The sequence below is a fragment of the Lissotriton vulgaris genome, chromosome 8 (genome assembly GCF_964263255.1).
Source record: "Lissotriton vulgaris chromosome 8, aLisVul1.2, whole genome shotgun sequence".
Classification (NCBI taxonomy): Eukaryota; Metazoa; Chordata; class Amphibia; order Caudata; family Salamandridae; genus Lissotriton; species Lissotriton vulgaris.
Genome location: NC_141696.1, coordinates 466,704,366 through 466,728,335, shown reverse-complemented (window position 1 = coordinate 466,728,335; position 23,970 = coordinate 466,704,366). Strand labels below are relative to the sequence as shown.

Below are 23,970 nucleotides of genomic sequence, written 5' to 3'. Positions count from 1 at the left end.
TCCATCCATTCTCGCTCTCTCTCTTTTTCTCCTCTGTCTTTCTCATTACTATTCACCTTCCCCCGCCTTCTCTCTCCTCCTTTCTCTCTTGAAGCCTCCCTGTGCCTGCTGCAATTAACTTCGAGGAGCCAAATAAAGTGACAGACATCCCAAACATGAACCTGGGCTTTCACAACTGTCCTCCAAGCGCTCTGCCTAGTGGGGAAATGCCAGGTGGAATAAAAGACCCGTTGGAGCCTGAAACCACCATTTTAGAAATCTGAGTGATACCTTTTAGGTCCCATCCTGAGGAAGAGCCCAGCACCACGCCCTTCTAATTGGTTGAAACATTTCGATCACACTTGCACATTTGTGGATTGTCTATATTTAACAAAATAGAGTGACTGAAAATGTGATGCTCGCTGGAATTTCGTGATTGGATGGACGGATTTTCATAGCAATGTAGCATTCATTTCATGTTCTGAAAAAATGTAACATTATTTATAACGCAAGCACACAGCAAGCAATGTTTACATACGCCACATTGCAAAATATTTTCTGGAACGCCCTCTCTTAACTTATACATTGAAAGAGAAGTGACGTCAAGACTGGTAGTTTATGGGTGCTCAAATAATACTACGCTGAGACTATCTTTAACCTCAATAGTAAATTACTCAAATTAATCATGCTATGGGGAACATATTTCTGCTCACTAAAACATGGCACAGTGTAGAAGTGAAAAGGTTCTCAGTTCTTACAAACCGACACTGCAGCCAGTCAACAAGCGGATGCTGTGAGCCGGGCCAGTTTATTAATATTTTCGCAGCATGCAGTTTTTAATAAGAATGAGGAAACTGTCCTGGGCGTGACGCGATTACGTAGAAGTGGAATTCTTGCAGCATTTCCTTTCAGCCAGGAAGAGGATAAAGTGACCATGCGACGACTTACGCGCACGACTCTAGTCCTAAAATTAGTTTTCAGAGAACTTGATGGCTGCTGCTTCTTGACGAATAGAGAGGCTCAAAGATGCGAGAGGTATTTTTTCCCATTATTCTACAATTCTTTTGTGTCAGTGGACAGTCGTGTTTCCTCAAAAGATCCCTCGCATTGAGATAGATTTATACAACCTGCACATAATTAGTAAAAGAGTCGTAGGCTGGAATAATTGATGGGTTGAGTGTTAATGTGCAGTGCTAGAGTGTGTTCACAGGCGCCAGTAATAGCAACGTAAAAAGGGGAGATAGACAGGCCCCCCCCCCCCCCCCCCTCCCTCACTCCTATTTTAAGGGCGCGATAACTCATGAGACAGAATTTGAAGGCTAAAATGACTGTTTTAATATTATTTGAATCGTTTTTGTTCTTACGAGGCCCTTCATACTGATATGGGTAGTGATAAAGACACCCATTGCTCCTAAAATCGAATTTAGCGCTTACGGGCGTAGTTTAGTCAATAAGATTGGGCGGTGTGAGCGTCGGATTTTCGAACTAGCATCCTGGCATACCATATTAAAGGATGTATGACGTTACAACGCATGCTTTTACCACGCATGCCTTTACAACGCGGTTTTTACATCGCAAACCTTTACAACGCATAGCGCTTTGGGGTGCTGGATAGTGAAAAGTTTAATTTACTATTCCAACTCCAGTCCCCGTGGACACTAGGGAAGGTGTTGGATAGTAAATTAAACTTATTCCCTATCCTAGAGCGCCCCCCCAGCGCAATGCGGTGTAATGGTTTGCGTTGTAATGGTTCCGTTGTAATGGTAGTGCGTTGTAAAAGTTTTGTTGTAAAGGTTGTTCACTCATATTAAAATATGTTACATAAGAAGTAGGGAATGAGGGGGGCTTAAAAGGCAGGGGAGAGGAATGCGGGTTATTAGAGGTATTTAAAACGCAATATTTAGCAAAATAAGCGATATTTTTTAAGGCCCTTCAAAACAGACGAGAGAGAGAGCGCACATGCATGTGTGTTTTTCTGTCTGTGTGTGTCTGTAAAAATGCAAGGGGAAATCAGACAGATACCTCACCATACCGAAAAACACCTGCACCTAACTACTTACTAGATAACACATTTATTAGGAGGCGGTGTAACACCCCACACAACTCCCCTGAAAGCTATTCTCCTGATAGAGCCTTAGCAAAGGACAGAGGAATTTGTTGTGATGGTGATGAACAGAGTGGTTAGTGCTAGAAAGAATGTTGATATTGCATGCATCCTTTTACCCCTCCAATTTGTAATCCGTTTTTCCCTTGGTAAGGCTCCCTTTAGAAGGGGTGGGAGAATACTGCCTCCTTATTTTTACACCTGACAGTAACAATACTGCGGGTGTCCTACTTCTGGGTTGAAGGAATGTCTTGCCATTTGTGAATAACTTGTGGGAATTGGTGTCTCTGCGCCTATTCTGTATTTTCCCTCATTTGCAAGCTGTTTCCCTCCTGGTCATTTCACCTGCTTTGTTCAGTTGAAATGCTATGTTATGTTGATTTGTATAGTGCACTAATCCCCCGAGAGTGTATTCTGGTGCTTGGGAAGGTGCGTAGGTGTGTGGCCCCCAAGGTGCTTATATGAAGAGCCAGGTCTTCAGCTTCTTGCAGACTCAAGAAGTGAGGTGGAGGCTCTGATATGTTCAGGGAGGTTGTTCCATGACTTGGGTGCATTGTAGGAACAACCTCCATTTTTGCTTTTGCGTATGCAGGGAATGTGTGCAAGTGAAAGTGAGGGAATGCATAGGTGTCGGGTTGGTTGTTGAAAGTGTATGCGTCTGTTTAGGTATTCTGGTCCAGTGTTATGTAGGGTTTTTTATGTGTGTGTGAGAAGTTTGAATTGGCTGCACTTGTGAATGGGGAGCCAGTGAAGCTTCCTCTTGTGCAGTGTAAAGTGGGTGCGCATGGGTGGTAGAGTATGAGTATTAGGGCAGCCTTCTGGATGGTCTGGAGTCTGTGTAGAAGTTGTTTGGAGATTCCAAAGTAGAGAGTGTTGCCATAGTCCAGCCTGCTGATGATGAGTGCTTGCAAGACAGTCCGTCTGTTATTTTGAGGCAGGATCTTTCTCTGCAAGTGTAGGATGTGGAAGCAGGAGGTGCACACTGAGTTCATTGAGCCATCATGTTGAGCTTGTCATCTAGAATTGTCCCTTTATTTCTTGTGTAGCCTGTGGGTGTTGGCCCTAGCTCTGACTGCCACCAGGTGCAGTCCGATGGTGAGGTCTTGTTGCTGAAGAGCAGTACTTCCGTCCATTCGGAGTTGAGTTTCAGGCAGTTGGTTCACATCCAGTCTGCTACAATGGTCATGCAGTTGGTGAAGCTGGTTGTGGTGGTGATTGTCTAATCCATCAGGGAGAAGATGAGTTGGGTGTCATCAGCAGAGGACATGACGGTGACATGTATATGTTGAAAAGGGGAGGGCTGAGGATGATCCCTGTGAGACTCCACAAATCAGTTTCTTGGTCTCCGATGTGAAGGGTGGTAGCCTGACCCTTTGCGATCTTCCTGTGAGAAAGGAACAGATCCAATTGAGAGCAGATACTTGTATGCCAATCTTGGAGTCTGGCACTTATCCAGGTGAACCTTTTATGGTGGTAGACTGCACACCGATGTACTCAATTTATTTCAAGCTTAGATGCTCAGCTACTTCGGAGCTGTAACAGCGTGCAAGCTTGAACGCGGTCCACCCATTGTGCTAGAAAGTTCATGCAAACAAATTGGAACCTGGTCTGGTGCCCGTTCAAGCTGCACAGCCACAAGTACGAATGAATCCAATGAATCAAAATCTCAATTTCATCTTTGATTATCACTGTTTAATCCATTTCTTTTCACCTTCTTCCGCAATACTTTCAATTTGTTTTATACATTCCTATTGCCCTGCAATGTTTTTTTTGGTAGCATAGGAGAGTAAACGTTTCCTCAAGTCACGATTTGAAAGTACCCAATGCATTTCGGGAATGACCCCCTCATCTGGGGTATCTAAAATACAAAAATTACAAAGTGTCCAGGTGAAAAATTCACTGTATTCCAGTTAAAATTTGTAATACCTAAGTCCTAAAAAAGGAGTAAATGGTTGTAATGAAGGCTAAGTATTGACATACATCTAATTATATGTGTTCCTTGTGTGATCTCATATAGCTACTCTTATTCAAATTCAGAGTGTAACTAATGTGTTTATTGAAACGTGTGGGTGCAATTCACAAACTTGTTCTATCAGTAGCTGTGTTTTATTCCAAGTGCAGGTTTGACTACTCATACATTTCCAGCAGTAAGCCTTGCTCACTCACAGTTTTTACCCAAAAATGTTATTTTTCATAAAAGTACTCAAAGAAAGTTCTTGGTGAATCAGGCTTGGGTAAACAGGACAAATTGCTTCTGCAACTACTTTAAGATTCAACTTGTCATAGAACAAGGTTTGTGAATCTGTCCATTTGATCAGTGTCTTTAATCTGTATTATTATGGGTGCATAGGGAGGAGGTGTCCTCCATCACCATCCCTTGGTACCATTCTGCTGTCCTCTCAGACGCTCATGCACCACTCCACCGGTAGCTCCCCAGTTATATTTTAGAAAAGCTCACCATCTGTGGTGGTTCCTTGCACACCCGCACCCAGGCAAGCAAACTGCAGCCTAAGAAACGTAAAAAATTAAAACCAAACCTTGCACCCTGGTTGAGGAATAGCATCCAGGTATCCACGAGGACCATCTCAACACTACTCAATTTGGGAAAGAGTTGAAGATACACCTATTTAAAGAAGACTGCATCACAGTTCAGTAACCATCCACAAACCTTCCACAAAGCTACCTTTCTTATTGCATGTTAACTTTATGTATGTATTTGACCCTGTACAGTGCTTTGCTGCCTTTTGGGGAATTCTGCACCATAGAAATACCACATACATACATCAAACATCCAGTATCCCCATCACACTACAACTACCAGCACATTTTGATATAAGTAATAATGTTTGGTGTTTTTCAAGCCAAATTTTCTTCCTGTTTTTGGTGGAAACATCACATGCAATATTTTCTGGTCATTGTTTCTGTCTTGCATTGTTTTCTGTCTTTATTTTGTCTGCTGTATTTTTGACACTACCTCTATGAATTGGTGCAATTAGTGCATATTGGAAGTTTTTTCAGGAAAGGCACTGTTTGGAAACACTTTAAGTTTTATAATATGGAAGACATAGAGGGCCTGATTCACAAAGGTATTTTTGACTGTATAGATGTGTTTATGCCAGAAAATACCTCCAAGACAGCTGGCAGGCGTAACTTTATTTACGACTGCAGATGTCTCCACCTCAAATGCATAAAACTCTGCAGCAATGACAGCTAGCGCCGCCCCACTGCCTGGCGCAGAGCCAGCAAACCAAAAAAAACCAATGCTCTAGCATCATTTTATTTTTCGTTTGCTGGCTCTGGGCCAGGTTGTTATGAGAGGGTCTGGGCATGGAGATGAGGAGTGCTTGTGAACTCCCTAAGTATGCATATGTGTTTGCCAGAGTCTCAGGCCGACCAAAACATATATGCACACTTAGGTTTCTCCAGCCCTGCTGCATTCAGCAGCGGGGATGGAGAAACCCCACAGACTCAATGACATGAGCGGGGTCTTTCCTGCCTGCTCAGTCCAATCCATGCTCTGCTCTGCAGCACGGGGATTGGATGAAAGTTTCTGTCCCAGGGGCTGCTGGGACCAAGAAGATGCCAGCAGGAGCTATGCAACGCCGGAGGTGGCCAACAGCTCCAGGTTAGTTTTCTTGTATTAACGCATCCTCCCCACCCCGCACGCTTTCCCTCCCCACCCTCATGCTGTCGTGTACTTCATATAAAAAGTATACTGGATCTGTGCACTTAGACAACATACACTGTAGGATTGGAGTCAGACGAACTCTGATCACCCCAACTAGCTCACAGTGCCACTATAATCTCCTCTTACCAAGGTATTACTGCTAATGACGAGATACCATGAGATCTGGTATATATGGCAGTAAAAACTGTACCCCATGAGGTACAATCCTCTATTTGTGGTGTTCTCCCCATGGGCAAGCAGATTGTCAGCATTCTGTGTTTTTCGTAAAGCCTAGTATTTGGGAATACTGCTTCTAGCCGTGTTATTTTCTGAGCTATCCAGAATGGCATTTGTTCACGTTTTGCGGGTATCTTACCCATTACTGCATGTTTATTTATTTAAGAGGTTTTATATAGCGCTGGCCAGACCCGAGGGTATCAGATATAGGGGAGAAATCACATAAAAGAAACAAAGGTAAGCATAAATGTTCGAAAGGCCCAGTGTGATGTGCGTCATTGAGGTAAAGAGGTCTTGAGGTAGTCTCGATGTGTGCACAAAGTCTTGGGCTAAACCTCCCTCCGAGAGGAGGTGAACGAGGAGGGGGTTAGGGAGCGGGAGTGAGGTAGGTAGTGGTGGAACATTAACAAGGGTCTCTAAAGTGCAGGAAGAGGTAGGTTGTGGAGGAGCATTGCCTGGTGGCTGCAGAGTGCAGGCTTGTGCGTTTCGGCGGCGGTTCTCAGTTCAGGAAGGCATGGTTGAGGTAGAGGTCTTTTAGGAGTCTTTTGAATTTTATGAAGGAAGGGATAGTCCTGATATCGACTGGGATGGAGTTCCAGATTTTGGGTGCGTTTCCAGCGAAGGATCATGCTGCGGTTTTTTGTTTGCGTGTTTTCAAGGGAATGAGTAAGACGGAGTTGGAGCTCCTGAGGTTTCTTGTCTGGCCGGCTTTCTTGAGTTTGGAGGCCAGGTATTCCGGTTTCCCTGTGTGCAGGGCTTTGTGAATGAGGCCGGCAGTTCTAAAGCTGCCAAGCATTTAGACTGGGAGCCATTGTAGTTCTCAGAGTGCGGGAGATAAGTGGTCTTAATTTTTAACTCTGGTGACTATTTTGGCAGCAGCATTGAGAGTTGTTTTGAGTGGCGCTCAGTGGGAACGAGCTGTACCGGAGAGTACTGCGTTCCCATAGTCAAGTCTAGATAACACCAGTGATTGGGTGGCTTGTTTGAGGTCCATGGGTGGGATGAAGGGTTTAATTTTGTTGAGAAGCTTCAGATTGAGGAAGGCATTATTCGCGGAGATCTTAATGTGTTTGGTCATGCTTAGTTTTTGGTCGAGTGTGATTCCTAGAAATTTTACCGAGTTAGCCAGGGTGAGGTTACCGTTGAGAGCATCGATTGCTTTCAGCTACTCTACAATTTGAGGGTTTTTGTTATTTATTGGAGATGAGAAGGATTTCGGTTTTGTCTTGATTGAGTTTAAGGTGGTTTGTTGCTAGCCATTGTTGAACTTCTCTAAGAGTGTTGTTGAGTCTTAGAATGTCGTTAATGGAGGAGGTTTCCATGTAGATCTGGGTGTAGTCTGCATATAGGTGGAAGGGGATGCTGGCTTTTTCCAGATTGGTGCTGAGGGGTTCCATGTATTTGTTGAACAGTTGAGAGGAGAGTACTGAGCCTTGGGGGACACCTCTGTTGACGGGGTGTAGGTCCGACGTAGAGGATTTGATTTTTATCCTTTGGGAGCGGTTGTGAAAGAAGGAGGAGAACCATTGTAGGACCACCTCGTCCTCACATACTCGGTATTTGAGAGCCTTGATAAGTAGATTGTGATCAACCATGTCAAAGGCTGTCGATAAGTCCTGGAGGATGAGTAGGCAGCATTGGTCAGTATCAAGGGACTTGAGGATGTCATCCAAGATATTAAGGATCACTGTTTTGGTGCTACAGCCTTTTCTGAAGCCCGATTGGTGGTGGTCTAGCAGGTTGATGTTGTCAATGTGCTGATTCAGTTGTAGGAGAACACACTTTTTGAGGATTTTGGCTAGGAAGGGGAGGTTGGAAACAGGTCTGAAGTTGTTCAGATCGTTGGTGTCTAGGCCTGGCTTTTTCAATAGTGACGTGACTTGGCCAACTTTGAGGCAGTCTGAAATGATGCTGGTTTTCAAGGAGCTGTTTATGATTTCGCACCATAGTGGTGCAAGGGAGAGTTTCAGCTTTTTGGTCAATTTGGTAAGTACAGGGTCGATGATGTGGGATGAGGGCTTAGAGAAGAAGATTAGTTTGAGAATCTCAGCTTCAGGTATGGGGTCAAAGGATATCCAGGCTTTCGCTGCGAGAAAGCTCATGGTGGTTTTGACAGTTGGGGCTAAGTTTTTGCAGGAGAGATTGAGGTTGATGTCTAGTGATAGCTCAATATTGGTGATTTTGTCGTTGAAGAAGTTGTCAAAGTTGTCACACTGGTCCTTGGAGGCATGGACTGGGGTCGCAGAGGTCTTGGAAGTTTGTTGCCTGATGATGTTAAAGAGCTCTTTTGGCCTGTTTTTCGCGTTGTCAAGAGCGGTGCAGAAAAAGTATTTTTTTCATTGTTGATATGTTTTTTGTAGTTCCTTTGGGCTGTTTTGAGTTGATCGCAGAGGCTAGTGGAGGGATTATTTCTCCGTAGACGTTCTGTAGCTCTAAGTTGTCTCCTTTCGTCGTTAATGTCCTTTTGAATCAGGATCTGGAGGGGATATTCCTGGTTTTTTTTCAGTTTCAGGTCGGCTAGTTGGTCTAAGATGGACAACATAGTTGTGTTGTAGTGGGATGTGAGTTCTGTTGTGGAGGACCGTCTGGGGAGATGGGCAGGAGGGTGCTTATTTTTTCTTCTAAGTCGACTATCTTGATCTGTTTTAGGTTTCTCGCCCATGTGGGGGGGTCTTGGATGGAAGGTTGGCACATGATCGGTTGCGTGATGTGGAATAGGATTAAGTGGTGGTCTGACCAGTCGACCTGTAGGATGTGGTCTATTGTGATTGCGTCATGTTGGGCAATGATCGCATCCAGGGTTGCCCCTTTTTTATGAGTTTCTTCTAAGCAGTGCTGGGTAAGGTTGTTGCTATTTAATAGCTCGTTCAGGTTTTGTATTGGTGAGCTGTTTTTATAATTCCAATACAGGTTAAGGTCTCCCAAAATTAGGTTGTTATTGTCACGGAGAGAGCAGTGAGCGACCAGGTCTGACAGGTGTTCAGTGAATGTGGTGGTGTTGCCTGGGGGATGGTATAGGAGATGGCAGTGTAGTATTTTGTTGTTGCTGTTCTTAATGTTGGCAGTTAGGCATTCAAAGGTGTTTTAATTGAAGGTGTCAATTTCGGTCATGGACAAATTGTTGTTGTGAATGATTGCTAGACCCCCACCTTTTTGGTCTTTTCTATCTTTGTTGATGATAGAGAAGCCCAGGGGTACGAGAGTATCCATGGTTGGAGGTGAGCTGTAATTTAGCCAGGTCTCGGTGATGAAGGCTATGTCTATGTTATGGCTGAGGATGGATTCAGCTAGCTCTGTGGCATGTTTAGTGGCATGCAGTTGGTAGGGGGTGTCGCTTTTTTTGTTTTTTTTCTAAGGGGAGCAGTGGGGATGTTGATGAGAGAGGCTGGGGGTCTAGGGTCTTTCAGAGTGGAGTGATCTCTTCTGAATCCAGTGATTACCTGAATCAAGGCTTGAGGGATGTGAGTAGAAGGGGAGGTGTACGAGGAGGCCAGCTCGGTCGCTTCATCAGAGGACATAACTTCCATAGTTCTATTAGACCTCAATGTATGGTTCGAGAGGAGGGATGGGGTCCTACTGGGTCGCGGAGCCTTGGAGAGCCTTTGGTGTGTGTGGTTGGGGATGGTGGGAGTACAGTGGGGGTTTAAGGAGGGCTTGTGGAGTATAGAGAGGTTGTTTAGGATTTTGTTAAAACCCTGTATTATAATAGCCAATTGGCTTTCAAGCAGTGAGAGCCGGCTCCCCGTCTCCTCTTGGGGGGAGGAGGGGGGTGGATTCTAGGCGTGGTCTTCCTGGAGGGGAGAAGGCCTGACGCTGCTGTGTTGCCTTCTGGTAGTTGTTGTGTTGTCAGTTAGGGCTCTGGGATTGGGCGCGAGGTCATGTTGTGGTAATTGCTTTCTTTTGCAGGTGGGTATAGGAAGGTGGTTGGAAGACTTACACTGAGTTTTGAGGTCGAACGGTATTGCTTGAAGGGGGTTATGCGCGGGGGCTGTTTGAGGGGACGGACGGCGGGGGAGGGGTAGCCTTGTTCTTGGTGCTAGAGGTGCTGGTGGTGGCTCAAGGTGGAGCGTATGGGTTTGTGATGGTGGGTGCATGAATGGTGTGGGTGATCTGCTGGGGGGGACTGGTTGTCCGGATAGAAGGGGTGCGATTGGAGGGGGGATGTGTGTGAATGGCGTCAGTCCGCAGTGAGGGGAAGAGGAAGTCAAATTCCTCAAGGTTGTCATTGTTACCTTGAATCAGGACTGTGGCGTTGGAGTAGATGGTCACAGAGGTGTTCCCTCATTGCGTCATGCGGTTCGGGATAGAGAATGATAGTTTGCAGCTTTGGGGTGTATTGGTAGTTTTGGTAATGTGGAGTTCTGATCTGAGGACAGAATTCCACTTGTCGGGCATTTCCGTGTGAAAAATGAGATCTATTTTTACTTGACCTTTGGAGGAGCAGTGATATATGTCAGCAAATAGTGACTCTGGGTATTGCCTGATCAGTTTGTGTTTGAGTTGTTTTTCGCTTTGGGTGAGAGGTTGAGGGGGAGAATAATCAAGAAGGTGTTCGGGCCGTGCAATTTACTTAGGTCGAGGTGAGGGGGTTGGCGTAGGTTGGCGTGGTAGAAGGCATTTTATCTAAGTTGGAGGTGGGGCTAGTTCCTTTCAGGCTAGGTGTGTCACACTAACACAGGGGTCAGGTGGGTTATAGTGGTGGACAGGACTGATAGCGAGGTCAGGCAGCTTCTTTATGGGTTGATTGGTTGGCTACCAACACGCGGTCCCTGGGGACAGGAAGAGAGTAAGAGCGGTGGGGTTTGTGTCATTTTGTTTCGGGAAGGGTGCGAGATTGTTGCTGTTGTCTAGCCGTTGAAGTACGAGTTACGTAACCCACCAGATTTCTTTGGGTTAGCCCTCGGGTGGTCAGGCAGAATGGGTGGATAGGTGTAGCGAGATAGGGATGTGGCTGGCTAATGTCACAAATGTTGCTAACGTCGATTAGAGATTAATGAGTCTGGCCGCAGAGTTGGGTGGACCAGACCCTTTTTTAGGGTTGGTCGGTGACTCGTTGGTGGGGTTAAATTGAAAGAAGTAGAGCTGAGGTATCTGAGTGGAAAGAGGTAGAGCATAGGCGGGCCAGCGTTGCATCATAGTGAGGTCGGTGGGGAGCATCAGAGGTGGGCATAGATGAGTGTGTCTCTCTGAGCAGTAGGGTGTCTATGCAGTCTCTATGATGCTGGAGCCTTTTTGGCAGCCTTTTTAGGGTCAGCCCTGAGTGCACTAGGTTTGGTTGGGGCAGGATCTGTGATACGGGAGCCTTTGTTACTTGTTCTTGCTGAGATCCGCAGGTAGAGGGTGTATAGGGGGCATTTAGGGTGAAGGGACTCACCGGTGCAGTGTGTTCATCTGTGAGAAGTACTACTTCCATGCAGCCATCTTGGGGTCAGGCATTCCAGAGCCCCTCGTTTACTTGCAGACTGATTGCCCAGTGGTGGTTAGTGAGACTTTTCAGTTGTTCTTTGTCTTATGCTTCTGTACTAGAACGATCAACTTGGTTGCAGTCTCTGTGGAGGACTCTGATATGTGATGTGTTACCAGTGCTGGTTCAGTGTCAGGGCGGGCATCTTGGGGACAGGCATTGTGGAGCTCTGTAGTAGCTCGTAGTCCCCATTCCGATATTCCCCCAAGCCAGTTTAGATGATCACTGAATGCCTTAGCTGACAGGGCTCTCTTATGTCCCTTGTGGGGTGATTTTATACAGCGAGCCATCTACTGATCATGCCGTGTTACTTTTAGTAGTTCAGCGTGCAATGTTTGTGGTGTCATTTTAGTTACTGTGTTATGAAAGTGAGCTGTATTTGTTATTACTATTGCTGGCTGGACTGTAAGTGTCCTCACAACGAATTGCGTCATGTTTCTGTAAAGTTTTATTTCTTCTTTGTGAAGTATGAGTAAGTCTGGTCCTGGCATTGTTTCAATGTCAGGATGTGGTATGTAGGCTGCTAATATTGGCCATGTTGCTCCTTCTGTTCTGAGCGGACCGAGTCTTACTCTGCCTCCTATATGGGGTAGGGCGCCTTTAAACCAGTATAAGTGTTCCTGGTACGTGAGCGGAACCTCAATGTCCTCATACGGACAGTATTCCGTTGGTACATCCCCTTCTGTGTTGAAGTGAAATGTTTTTGGCCTTGCATTTGCTGCTGGGAATGTAACCCACAAATAACATACCTCTGTTCTGTATGATTCGTGTACCTCTATCACATAAGCTACTATGCCACCCCTAGGTGTTAAACCATACACAAGCAGTTTCAGAGTGACTGCATTTCTAATATTTTCTGCAATGTGAATTGCATCTGCATTTTCTTCTCCATCCGAGAGGTGCAAGTTATGCACAACTCTTTCCGCGTTATCCGCGTCTTCGGTCATTGTTTTAGAGAAGATGAACTTTTCAATAAAACTTAAGATACGGTGTTTTGCACAATTTTAGGAACACTGTGTCCTTCAAGCTTGATTAACCACCAGCCAATAATTTGGATTTTTTGCCTCCTCAGCTGTGGCAGAGTTTAGCCACCCACTCCAGACATCTCTGGTGTTTTGTGAATAAGGATTTCTGAGAATAGCACGACTTAACTACTCAGATTCTACTGTTTAATAAGTTCCTAACCAACGTTGGTGGCGCCATGTCATGTAGTTCCTATAAAAAGTATACAGGAACTGCATGTTTAGACAACATACACTGTAGGATTGGTGTCAGCCAAACTCTAATCAACCCCACAGGGTATGTTTGCCCTTTTGTACCAACTAGCTTACAGTGCCACTATAATCTCCTCTTATCAAGAAGAGAATAGTTCTTGGCAACCATCGAATATGGCAACCCTGATCCCTCAGGACCGTGGAAACAATATATTACCTTTCGCTCAGTCACTTGTGCTTACTTATATTGTCTCAGAGAGATGCACTGAATAAAACAGGCTGGGCATTTTCAATAAGCATTTATTGAACAGTTGTTATTCTGGTGTGAATAGATGTGCTGCAACAACCGTTAGAAAGTATAAGATCTAAATGATTAGCAGTACTATAAAGGTAAGAGAATGGTAAAGTTCTACCATCTTACTATAATCATTAATATAGTCAAGTATATAAAACACATGATAAAAGATGCATTCTCCTACAATGCCTCCCTAACTAGATGTACATATGTATACCTAGCATGGATGTAGGTGTTAAGCCAAGAATCCCTCTAAGATTTAGTCATCCCCATTACCAATCAATCAATCAATCAAACACATTTGTATAGCGCGCTACTCACCCGCTGGGGTCTCAAGGCGCTGGGAGGGGGGGGGGGGGAGTCGTTACTGCTGGAACAGCCAGGTCTTGAGTTGTTTCCTGAGGGAGAGGTGGTCCTGGGTCAGCCGTAGGTGGGTGGGGAGGGAGGAGAAGGATCTTCCTCCGGCAGTGGCTTTGCAAATTCGTGGGACGGTGGCGAGGGCGAGGCTGGCGGATCGGAGCTGGCGGGTGGGTGTGTAGAATGTGGGGCGGCTGTTGATGTATTTGGGGCCCATGTCGTGGAGGGCCTTGTGTGCGTGGGTGAGGAGTCTGAACGTGATCCTCTTGCTGATGGGTTAGCCAGTGCAGGTCTTTCAGATGGGCGGAGATGTGGCTGTGGCGAGGGATGTCCAAGATGAGTCGTGCCGAGGTGTTCTGTATGCGCTGGAGTCTTTTCTGGAGTGTGGCTGTGGTTCCAGCGTAGAGGGTGTTCCCGTAGTCCAGACGGCTGGCGACGAGGGCCTGGGTGACCATCTTTCTGGTTACGGTGGGGATCCACCGGAAGATCTTTCGGAGCATGCGCAGGGTGTTGAAACAGGATGACGAGATGGCGTTGACTTGCTTGGTCATCGAGAGGGAGGAGTCCAGGATGATGCCCAGGTTGCGTGCGTGATCCGTTGGCTTGGGTGCGTTGCCCAGGGCAGGGGGCCACCAGGAGTCATCCCAGGCAGAGGGGGATGATCCCAGGATGAGGACGTCCGTCTTGTCTGAGTTCAGTTTCAGACGGCTGAGCTTCATCCATTCCGCGACGTCTTTCATTCCTTCCTGGAGGCTGGCTCTGGTGGTGGCGGGGTCGTTGGTGAGGGAGAGGATCAGCTGGGTGTCGTCGGCGTAGGAGATAATATTAAGGTTGTGTCGGCGTGCGATGCCTGTGCAAGGGGGCTCATGTAGACGTTGAAGAGGGGGGGCTGAGCGAGGATCCTTGCGGGACGCCGCAGATGACTTCGGTGGCCGCGGATCTGAATGGTGGGAGGCGGATCTCTGGGTTCTTCCGGCGAGGAACGAGATGATCCACTCCAAAGCCGTTCCTTGGATTCCGGTGTTGCTGAGGCGCTGTATCAAGGTGCGGTGGCATACGGTGTCGAAGGCTGCTGAGAGGTCCAGGAGGATGAGGGCAGCTGTTTCACCGTTGTCGAGCAGGGACCCGATGTGGTCGGTCGCTGCGATGAGGGTGGTCTCGGTGCTGTGGTTTGCTCGGAAACCGGACTGCGAGGGGTCGAGGGATCCGTTTGTCTCGAGGAAGGCGGAGAGTTGTTTGTTGATGGGCTTCTCGATGACTTTGGCAGGAAAAGGGAGGAACGAGATGGGGCGGAAGTTCTTGAGGTCCGTGGGGTCCGCGGTGGGTTTCTTCAAGAGGGTGCTGAGCTCGGCATGTTTCCAGCTCTCCGGAAAGGTGGCGGATGCGAAGGAGCTCTTGATGATGTCCCGGAGTTGGGGTGCAATGATGGAGTTGGCTTTGTTAAAGATGTGGTGTGGGCATGGGTCGGTAGGAGAGCCGGAGTGGATGGTGTTCATGGTGCGGGTGGTGTCTTCTGTGCTGACCCAGGACCAGGTGCAGAGGGTGGTGGTTGGGTGCGCTGGTTCTGTGGTTGAGTGTGTGGTCTGTGCTCTGAAGCTGCTGTGTATGTTGGCGATCTTGCGGTGAGAAAACAAGACGAGTAAGTCGCAGAGGTCTTGCGAGGGTGTGATGCCGTTGTTGCAGGCGCTGGGGTTGGAGAGCTCTTTGACGATGCTGAAGAGTTCCTTGCTGTTGTGGGTGTTGTTGTCTAGTCGTTCTTTGAATGTAGTCCTTTTGGGGGTGCGGATCAGCTGGTGGTGTTTGCGGGTGGCGTTCTTGAGGGCTGTCATGTTTTTTGCTGTCTGGTCGTGGCGCCAGGCTTTCTCAAGGGTACAGCAGGTTTTCTTGGAGTTTTTGAGGTCGTTGGTGAACCACAAGGCTTTCTTGCTGCCGGGTCTGCTGGGTGGTTTCTTCAGTGGTGCAAGGTCGTCGGCGCAGTTGGTGAGCCACTGTGTGAGGTTGCGGGCTGCTTCGTTGGGGTCCGTCATGTTGGTGGGGGGTTCTGGCTGAGGGAGGTGGTGAGCTGGTCGGCGGTGATCTTGCTCCAGCTTCTGCGGGGAACCTGTTGCAAGTGGTGGTGGGTCGTGGTTCTCCTGAAGTTGAAGTGGACGCAGCTGTGATCTGTCCAGTGTAGTCTGGTGGAGTGACTGAAAGAGATGTGCTTGCTGGAGGAGAAGATGGGGTCGAGCGTGTGGCCGGCGTAGTGGGTGGGGGTGTTCACCAGTTGCTTGAGTTCGAGGTTGCCGACATTGTCCAGCAGGGTGGTGGTGTTGCTGTCCTTGTTGTTCTCCAGGTGGAAGTTGAGGTCCCCTAGGAGGATTTAGTCTGGGGAGGTAAGGGCGTGCGGGCTGACAAAGTCTGCGATGGCTTCGCTGAATTGTGTGCGTGGTCCCGGGGGTCTGTAGATGAGAGTGCCTCTAAGGGTAGTTCTGGGGTCGGTGTGTATCTGGAAGTGGAGGTGTTCGGCGGCGGAGAGTGTGTCGTCGGAGTTGGTCGTGACTCGGATGGTGTTTCTGGGGACGATGGCGACGCCCCCTCTGGTTTGGTTGACTCGGTCCCTCCGGGTGATCTTGTAGCCGCCCCGGATGGCTATGGCGATGTCGGGGGACTCGGAGGCGTTCATCCAGGTTTCTGTGAGGAAGGCGACGTCTGGTGCTGTTGTGTCCATGAGGTTCCAGAGTTCAACGGCGTGCCTGTGGACGGAGCGGGTGTTGAGCAGGATGCACTTGAGGTGGTTGTTGCTGGTGTTAGGCTTGGCAAGTGCCGATTCGGGTCGGAGGCAGGTGAATTTGCAGTCTTGACAGGTGAAGGGTCCGTGGGTGCATTTCGTGGTGGCTCAGTAGCAGGCGGGGTTTTGGCCGGCGTTGAGTGCGTGGAGGGTGGCGGCATCGTAAGTCCGTCGGGTGCGCTGGCCTCGTCGAGGGCCAAGGGTCCTGGCGCTGGGCGCGGTCCAGGCGCAGACGGGCTTGCCTTTGACGCGCCTTTGGCGCACAATCGGCGCGCCTGCTGCGCGTGTTCGCTGCGCGCACGCACGGTCCCAGCCATAAATGGCGAAGTGGGAGGGAGGAGCAGCTGGGAGGCGGGAGCGGGGCAGCGAATCGGAAGGGTGCTGGGCACAGGAAAGAAAAGGGGTCGGGCCGCAGGGGAGCAGCGGCGGGGGAGCGGGGAGGGTGCACAGAGCGGGAAGATGGTCGCATAGGGCTGCGAAGAGAATACTCGAAAAACAGTCACAGGGCACAAAGGGCAATACAATAAAAACAGTCACAGGGCACAAAGGGCAATACAATAAAAACAGTCACAGGGCACAGAGGGCAATACAATAAAAACAGTCACAGGGCACAAAGGACAATACAATAAAAACAGAATCAGGCACAATACTCAGCAGCAGGGCAGCAGCGGGAACAACTCGAGCACAATCACGGGGGGCCGTGCGGTGCATGGAGCGACCGGCCCTGTGAACAGGGTCAAAGGTCACAGCTCACCACCGCGCGGTCCCAGCCATAAATGGCAAAGTGCGTAGGAGGAGCAGCTGGGAGGCGGGAGCGGGGCGGCGAATTGGAAGGGTGCTGGGCACAGGAAAGAAAAGGGGGCTGGGCCGCAGGGGAGCAGCGGCGGGGGAGCAGGGAGGGTGCACAGAGCGGGTAGACGGTCATGCAGGGCGGCGAAGAGAATACTAGAAAAACAGTCCCAGGGCACAAACGACAATACAATAAAAACAGTCACAGGGCAACAAGGGCAATACAATAAAAACAGTCACAGGGCACAAAGGGCACAAAGGACAATACAATAAAAACAGAATCAGGCACAATACTCAGCAGCAGGGCGGGCTCAGGGCAGCAGCGGGAACAACTCGGGCACAATCAGGGGGGGGGCCGTGCGGTGCGTGGAGCGACCAGCCCTGTGAACAGGGTCAGAGGTCACCTTACCTGAAGAGTAAGACTGTGGGACCCCATCCTGGTCTCGAGCTGAACACCCCGCGAGGGTTGTTAGACCCTTGCGAGCTGGAGTGTCTGCATGCAGGAACCTTTGCGTCTCTGGTCAGTGTGTCGGCCGGGAAGTCTCGGTCTCCTCTGTCTATCTTAGCAAGATTTAAGGTATATATACCTATCGGTCTCCCCAGGGGTCCTACCTCGCTGTATTACTGTGTCGGCCTAAGGATGACGCTGGGCATGAACTTTAGACATAGATTTTATACAGGAAATGGCAGTCCTGCTGTGCTTCCAAGAATCTTCATGCATAATGTATGAGATTTCGAACTAGGGAAAACCTGTGTTCTGAATGCAGTGCAATATCTAGGTAAAAGGTCAGTCCCTGTACACTGTGACAAATGTAATGTAGGGAGAGAATATAGATGAACGGTAACAAGTTTTCCGAGGCCTATTTTATGGTGTCTATAAGGAATATAACAGTACTCCCCCCCCCCACCTGCCCACCACCCTTTGTTAGTGAAGGCCGCCACTGCCTGTGACTACTCTGCCAGGAAGAAGAACTGTTGTGCCACTCTACTGAACTGCTCCTGTCCTGGACTCTGAATTGTAGTGCTCTTGCCTTGCTGAGCTGTCCTGCTCACTGATGTTCTCCTGCCTGGATGAAGAGGACTGAACCTGCATCACGTAAACCCAGAGTGACTCCAAGGGCCTGCTTGCTTGCCTCCTGTTCCATTTCTCAGGGATGTCAAAGACTTCAACTACTTGCAACTGCATCAGGACTCTGAAAGCTTTGAGTCTGTCCTGTCAAGTGATGCCAACCCAGTCCTGGACCCTTGGAAGTGAGGCTTAAGGTGCTTCTTCATCTAGAACCCACACATCCTCATCGGAACCAGTGCATCTTCGCCTTTGCATGATTCGTATCCAGCGCATCCTTGTCATTGCATGGATCGTACACAGCGTATTGTCCCCGGAAGCAGCACGTTGCCTTTGGAATTGATGCATTGCCTACTGCAGGAGCAGCAACCACACATTGCATCCAGAACCAGCACTTCGCATTCGGAACCAACGCATCACTGCAATTGCATGGAGAAACTCAACACATATCATCCACTGCATGAGTCTTTTGAGTGGTGTTTTTGGCTGTGTTATTTTATGAAGTGTTGCACAAATACTTTACACATTGCCTCCTGAGTTAAGCCTGACTGCTCTGTGCAAAGATACCAGAGAGTGACCTGAAGTTTGTTGTGACTTACCATGACTAGGATTGTGGTTTCTGCATGGACATTGTGCCATTCTCTGATAACCTGAAACTCAATTTCTAACAACTGGTATTTAAACTGTTATTTTTTGTTAATACTGGAACAGACCAACACATCTAACTTTCTTACATATATGCATATCTCTTAAAAACAAGGGCTGAAGAAAGTCAAAAGCATGCCGCTCTTAAGTATGTGTGAAATGCTAACAAGCTGTGTACCTTTGTTTCCCCTCCCCTGCATTTGCATCTAGATGTGAGGCTCGGATAACTCCCAGCCAGGATACTCAAACAAAAGGAGGCCTCATGGCCACTTGAATTTGGCTTTTAGAGGCAGGTTGGAATTTAAAATAACAAACCAGCCTGCACTCTTGCTGGTGCTCCTTAGTGCAGACAATGTGTAGGTGGTGCTGAGTGTGTCCTGGAGTTAAAAAATTACTCCGGGACAAGTACAGCAGATTTTACAATGGTGCCCAACTTCTTGGCAGAGTGAACATTGTCTACCCCGTGAAAATAGTGGGTGTACACCGCCCACCCATATGTACCCCCAACTTGTACACTGCCTATTAGCGACCAGCCAGTATCAGAAACAGCTCTGATGAATTTGGGAATACTTGACCTTTTTCGGGCTCGACAAAGGCTCTGGAAGTAGAGATGTGGCACCCCCAAAATAACCATGCTGGAGTTCCGAAGGTAAATGCACATTGAAGATGACTTTACATTTTATTTTATCTTTTCACATCTTTTCACATTTGGTATGGGTAAAAGAAAGAGGTCAAATGTCAGTCAATGACAAATTACTGCTTATTCTTTTAACACAAGACTGGTATTTCTTTTTCTTTCTCTTTCTACAAAGTGGGAGGATTTTGTAAAGTGAACTATGTGACAATCTTGCGGGTTTGAAAGGGAAGACCGTTGGTTGCCGTTTTCTTCTAACGCACAAAACAAGCTCAAATGAAGCACTTTTATCCTAATTCTGAAGTGTGATGGAAACAAATATTTTAACAGGATCCAAACAAATCAATACACTCTACTTTGTGAAGTGTAAATGACAATTATTCACTCAAACCCTATTTCCACACATTATCATTTGTGTGCTATATAGGTTTATCAGTAAAACTGTGTCTAAGTGTCTAATCAAATTTAGTTGTCATTTCAATGAAAAATGTGCTGTCTGTAAATGACAGTGACCTATGACACTATGCTGATGTGATATATTTGTGACTGTGTGCTCCAAATTGCAACACCAGACACATACTACACCCTTACCATCTTTCTCAGTGGGAGTGGCTCATTTACAACATCTATTCTGAATGTGATGCTTGGATTTTTCACAATCCCTATGAGTTCAGTGATGCAACATTCACTGGTTCCTAATACACAAACAAGCTCAATTCAACTACTCACACACACATTCATGGCACCACAGAACTCAAGTCCACCTATCTAAACAGTCACATCTTTTCCACTAACAACTCAGACTTCTCCTCTCCATATGTCCCCTATTCACACACATCCCATGCTTACACAGGACCAGATCAGGAGAGGTGCTCTCTTACACTGCTTCTAAAGCTTGGAATGACCTCCTACTTCACAAAAGAGTCTCTTCTTGAATTCCAGAATAAGCTTAAGACCTGGCTTTTTAACTACCCATCCTTTGCTAGGCAGGGTTAGGCACACATGCCTGCTCAGTGCCAGGATACCCTCGCAGGGGATAGTGTGCTTTGCATAGCAGCACCCCACTCTGAAAATTGTTCCAGCACTAATGTAGGCCTGAATTCAATAATTAACATGTAAATGGCAACTTGATCAGTACAGACAACTGGAAGTTCCAAGCAACCTTCTCATTGGTAAAGGTTTGGTCTGTGTAGCATCTACCACATCTCTCCATCTCCTGCAGTCTATTCTTGGGCATTCCGATAACTGCAATAATCCTTTTGTTCAGAAAACGGGAGTACAGGGCCAGTAAAGGGGTTTGTCTCAGTTTTAATTCTTGGGCTAGCTGCGTCCTCTTACAGCATCTTTACTGTCTGACCAAGAGACAAAGAACAATCTTGTGTAGTACATGGCAGCATTTTGTGAATTGAAATGTCTGGTATCTGACAGTTAAAAAAACACAAGTTGTCTTTGTGATGGTGTCTTTCCGGATCTCACTGGCTCAGATCTCAGCAGTTTAACTTTGGAAGAAAAGCCTCAGTTTATTGCCATTTTTTTAACTCACATGTTATTATACACTACACTTTGTGATCTTGTGTCAGTGGAGCAACACACAGATGAAGTCTGGGGAGGCAGAGTGACAACTTCAAATACGGGAGGATTGGGTCTTACTCCTGGCACTCCCACTATACCACACTTTGTCAAAGGTGTTAGACAATATATATATAATTGTCCCAAAAGATTACCAGTTAGAACAAGCTTATTCCCTTGTGTGTGGTGATCATTTACTAACTACAACAGTAGTTAATGAAGATTTGAGGGGTGATGTCATAAATAGGAAAAACAAAATTACCTTTTATTTAAAAATGTTTTTATAGGTTCCAGTTTTGGAAACACATACAAAGCAAACAGTGGTGGGAGGCACCAGCATATCTTACAGATCAAGAGATACAGGAAACTCAAATGACATGTTCATCTTGTGTGCTAGGACTCGACCTGAGATATCAACAATCTTTATGTACCTCATCTGGAGAAAGGGGAAGTTGACCAATAAGACATCTTTTTTTTTTTTTACTTACAGCGTGGGTCTTATCTAATTGACACTTGGACTCCCACCCACAACAATTCTTCGCACATAACTCAAAAACAAAACACTCCAACATCTATTGGAGGTGTTAGGGAATATTTTTCTCAACTTCTTGGGCTGCAAATACCACTCGTACATAATTTTATAGTGAGTCTCTCTTAGAAACATGGAGCAATTGTATTTGGAAATGGCCTTATACAAGGACCCTCATTGTTTTCCCCCCGCGGAGTAGTAAGAAGAGAATCCCAAAATCTTTGATGTCTAGGGTTGGAGCAAGGACTCAGCATCCGTATGAGTGATTAAAGGAAAGAGAGGGTCCCCCTCGAGGATGCCCCCCATTGAGCAAATTTTTCAATTGGGTGTAAGTCTCTGGTTGCGGCTATCCAGATCTGAGGTTGTTGTACCCAGTGTTTGAGTTGTATATAGTGGAGTTTTTCAGCGGGCTGAAGTTTAAAAGTTTTGGTGCATTCCTCAAAGGTCAAGTTCTTCCTCCTAAAAAGATCTGAGATCATAAGGCAACTCCACTCCCACCAAGCTTCTAACTGACCCTCCTGATGAGCCAGTGGGAACTTGAGATTAAAGTGAATGGGTGTGTAGGGAGAAGGGAAGGTGGTCAGGGACACTGATCTGTGAAGGTCATCCCACACCTGCAGAGCGGTAGCTGTGGGTGTAGTAAAATAAGCATTTAGTGGCTGATTTTGTTTTGACTTCCAGAGGAGGTCCTAGATCATACTACCCACTATTTGACGGTCCATATGGAGCCAGAGATTTTCCGATTCACGAAGGGACCAATCTGTGATCACCCGGAGTTGTGCCGCCCTATCATAGCCCAAGACGTCTGTTAGTGCTAATCCCTCTTCCACTCTCGCCTAAGTGAGCAGATGGTAGGATAAACGTGCCCTTTGCCCCTGCCAAATGAACTAAGTGATCATCTCTTTCAGGTCAACAAATAGGGCCCTTTCCACCTGAAAGAAGTAAAGCAGCCTGAGAAGCACATTAATTTTAACGCCATTAATACGTCCTATCCAGGAGGTATAGGAGGTTCTCCACCTGGTCATATCCGCTTTAAGCTGCTGCAGCAAGGGAGGATAATTAGCCCCGTTGAGGGTTGATAGCTTAGGGGTAAGTTTAACGCACAGATACGTGATGTCTTTATGCATATTTTGAAAAAGGGTCAGTTCTTCCACAGCTCTCATGGCTTCCCTGGGTAGTGTCAGGTTGAGGAGATAGGACTTTGATAAATTAACTTTAAACCCGAGGCCTTTTCGAAGGAGGTGAGCTAATTTTGGATGGCCGGGAGAGAGGACAACAGCCTTGTGATTGGGAGCAACACATCATCTGGGAAGAGGGAGATTTTGTGTCGTCTGTCCCAAAGGGCACCCCACCTATGTCTGGATTGTCCCTGAATCGTTCCGCGAAGGGTTCAATACTGAGGGCAAAGAGCAGGGGGATAGTAGGCAAACCTGTCTTGTACCCCGTGAGAGTCCAAAGGGTTCCGAAGCTATCCCATTTACCAGAACCCACGATCGAAAAGTGGAGTAGTTAGCCCACACCATCCCTATAAAGGTCTTGTTAAAACCCAATCAAAGGCCTTCTCCGCATCTAGATACTGAAGGGCTGCCGGGATGTTTTTCTTCTGCACTTTTTCGAAGATGTGTACCACTCTCCTCAGATTGTCTTGTGTTTGCCTCCACTTAATGAACCCTGCTTGATCCGCCTTAATGAGATACAGCATGACATTTTCTAAGTGCGTGGCCAGAATATTAGAGTATAATTTGACATCTAGGTTCAGGAGGGCAATAGGCCTGGAAGAGGCACAATTTGTACGGTCCTTGCCTGGTTTGGGGATAACTGAGATTAACGCTTCCCCCATGGAGAGGGTCACCTGTTGCGTGGCTTCAATATCATTAAATAAGGACACCAAATGGGGAACAAGCTCGGGGGTGAAAGTACGATAGAAGTGAGCATTTAAGCCATCAGGGCCGGGAGCTTTTTGCAATTTAAGTGTGTCTATTGCCATTTGTACCTCCTCACAGAAAATAGGTCTACTTAAGTCCTCATTCGTGGATGCTGAGATCTGTGGTAATACGAGCGCTTCTAAGTATTTCTCTTGGTCATCAACAACCAAGGGGTCTGCAGTTTAGAGGGTCTGGTAGAAATCCCCAAAGGCTCTGGCCTTCCCCTCCTCACTTTTCTGAGATGTCCCATCTTTATCCACAATCTGCGCTTATACTCTTTTTCCTGCTTCGCTGTAAGTTGTCTTGCTAAGAGGGCTCCCATTTTGTTTCCCCCTTCGTAACTTCAGGTTTGTAGTCCCAGGATAGTTTTCTCCGCCTCATCGGTGTAAATCGCTTGTAATTTTCCTTTTAGCTGTTTGACTATTCTCTCCCCCTTACATTCATTTTTTTAATGAGATTGCCAATTCGATGCACTTCCCCCGTATGACCGCTTTGAAGGTATCCCAATTATTGGCAAGAGAAGTCCGTGCGGGGTCGTTAAATTCAAAGAATTCTGTGATTGCTTTTCTTAAGTCGTCCCTAAGGAGACGATCCCTGCTGAGAAAGTTAGGGAAGTACCATCTCGGGTGTTTAGCACACTGGGGGCAATCTAGCACTAACTCTAGAGGGGCATGATCTGAGAGACAAATCGGATGGAACTGGTATCCTGAGAGCATGTGAAGTAGAGAT

The 23,970-nt window shown here is 47.1% G+C and overlaps 1 protein-coding gene across 2 annotated transcripts in view; it reads left to right on the top strand.

The window, feature by feature from the left end:
* Nucleotides 1–901: 901 nt before the first annotated feature.
* Nucleotides 902–23,970, top strand: part of LOC147697186 (granulocyte-macrophage colony-stimulating factor receptor subunit alpha-like) — a 328,625-nt gene continuing 305,556 nt past the window's right edge. For both annotated transcript variants that reach the window (XM_086934253.1, XM_086934255.1), the window contains exon 1: nt 902–1,014. In XM_086934253.1, the coding sequence (XP_086790379.1) occupies nt 1,006–1,014 (9 nt within the window). In that variant the 5' untranslated portion in view covers nt 902–1,005. The remainder of the gene's footprint in view (nt 1,015–23,970) is intronic.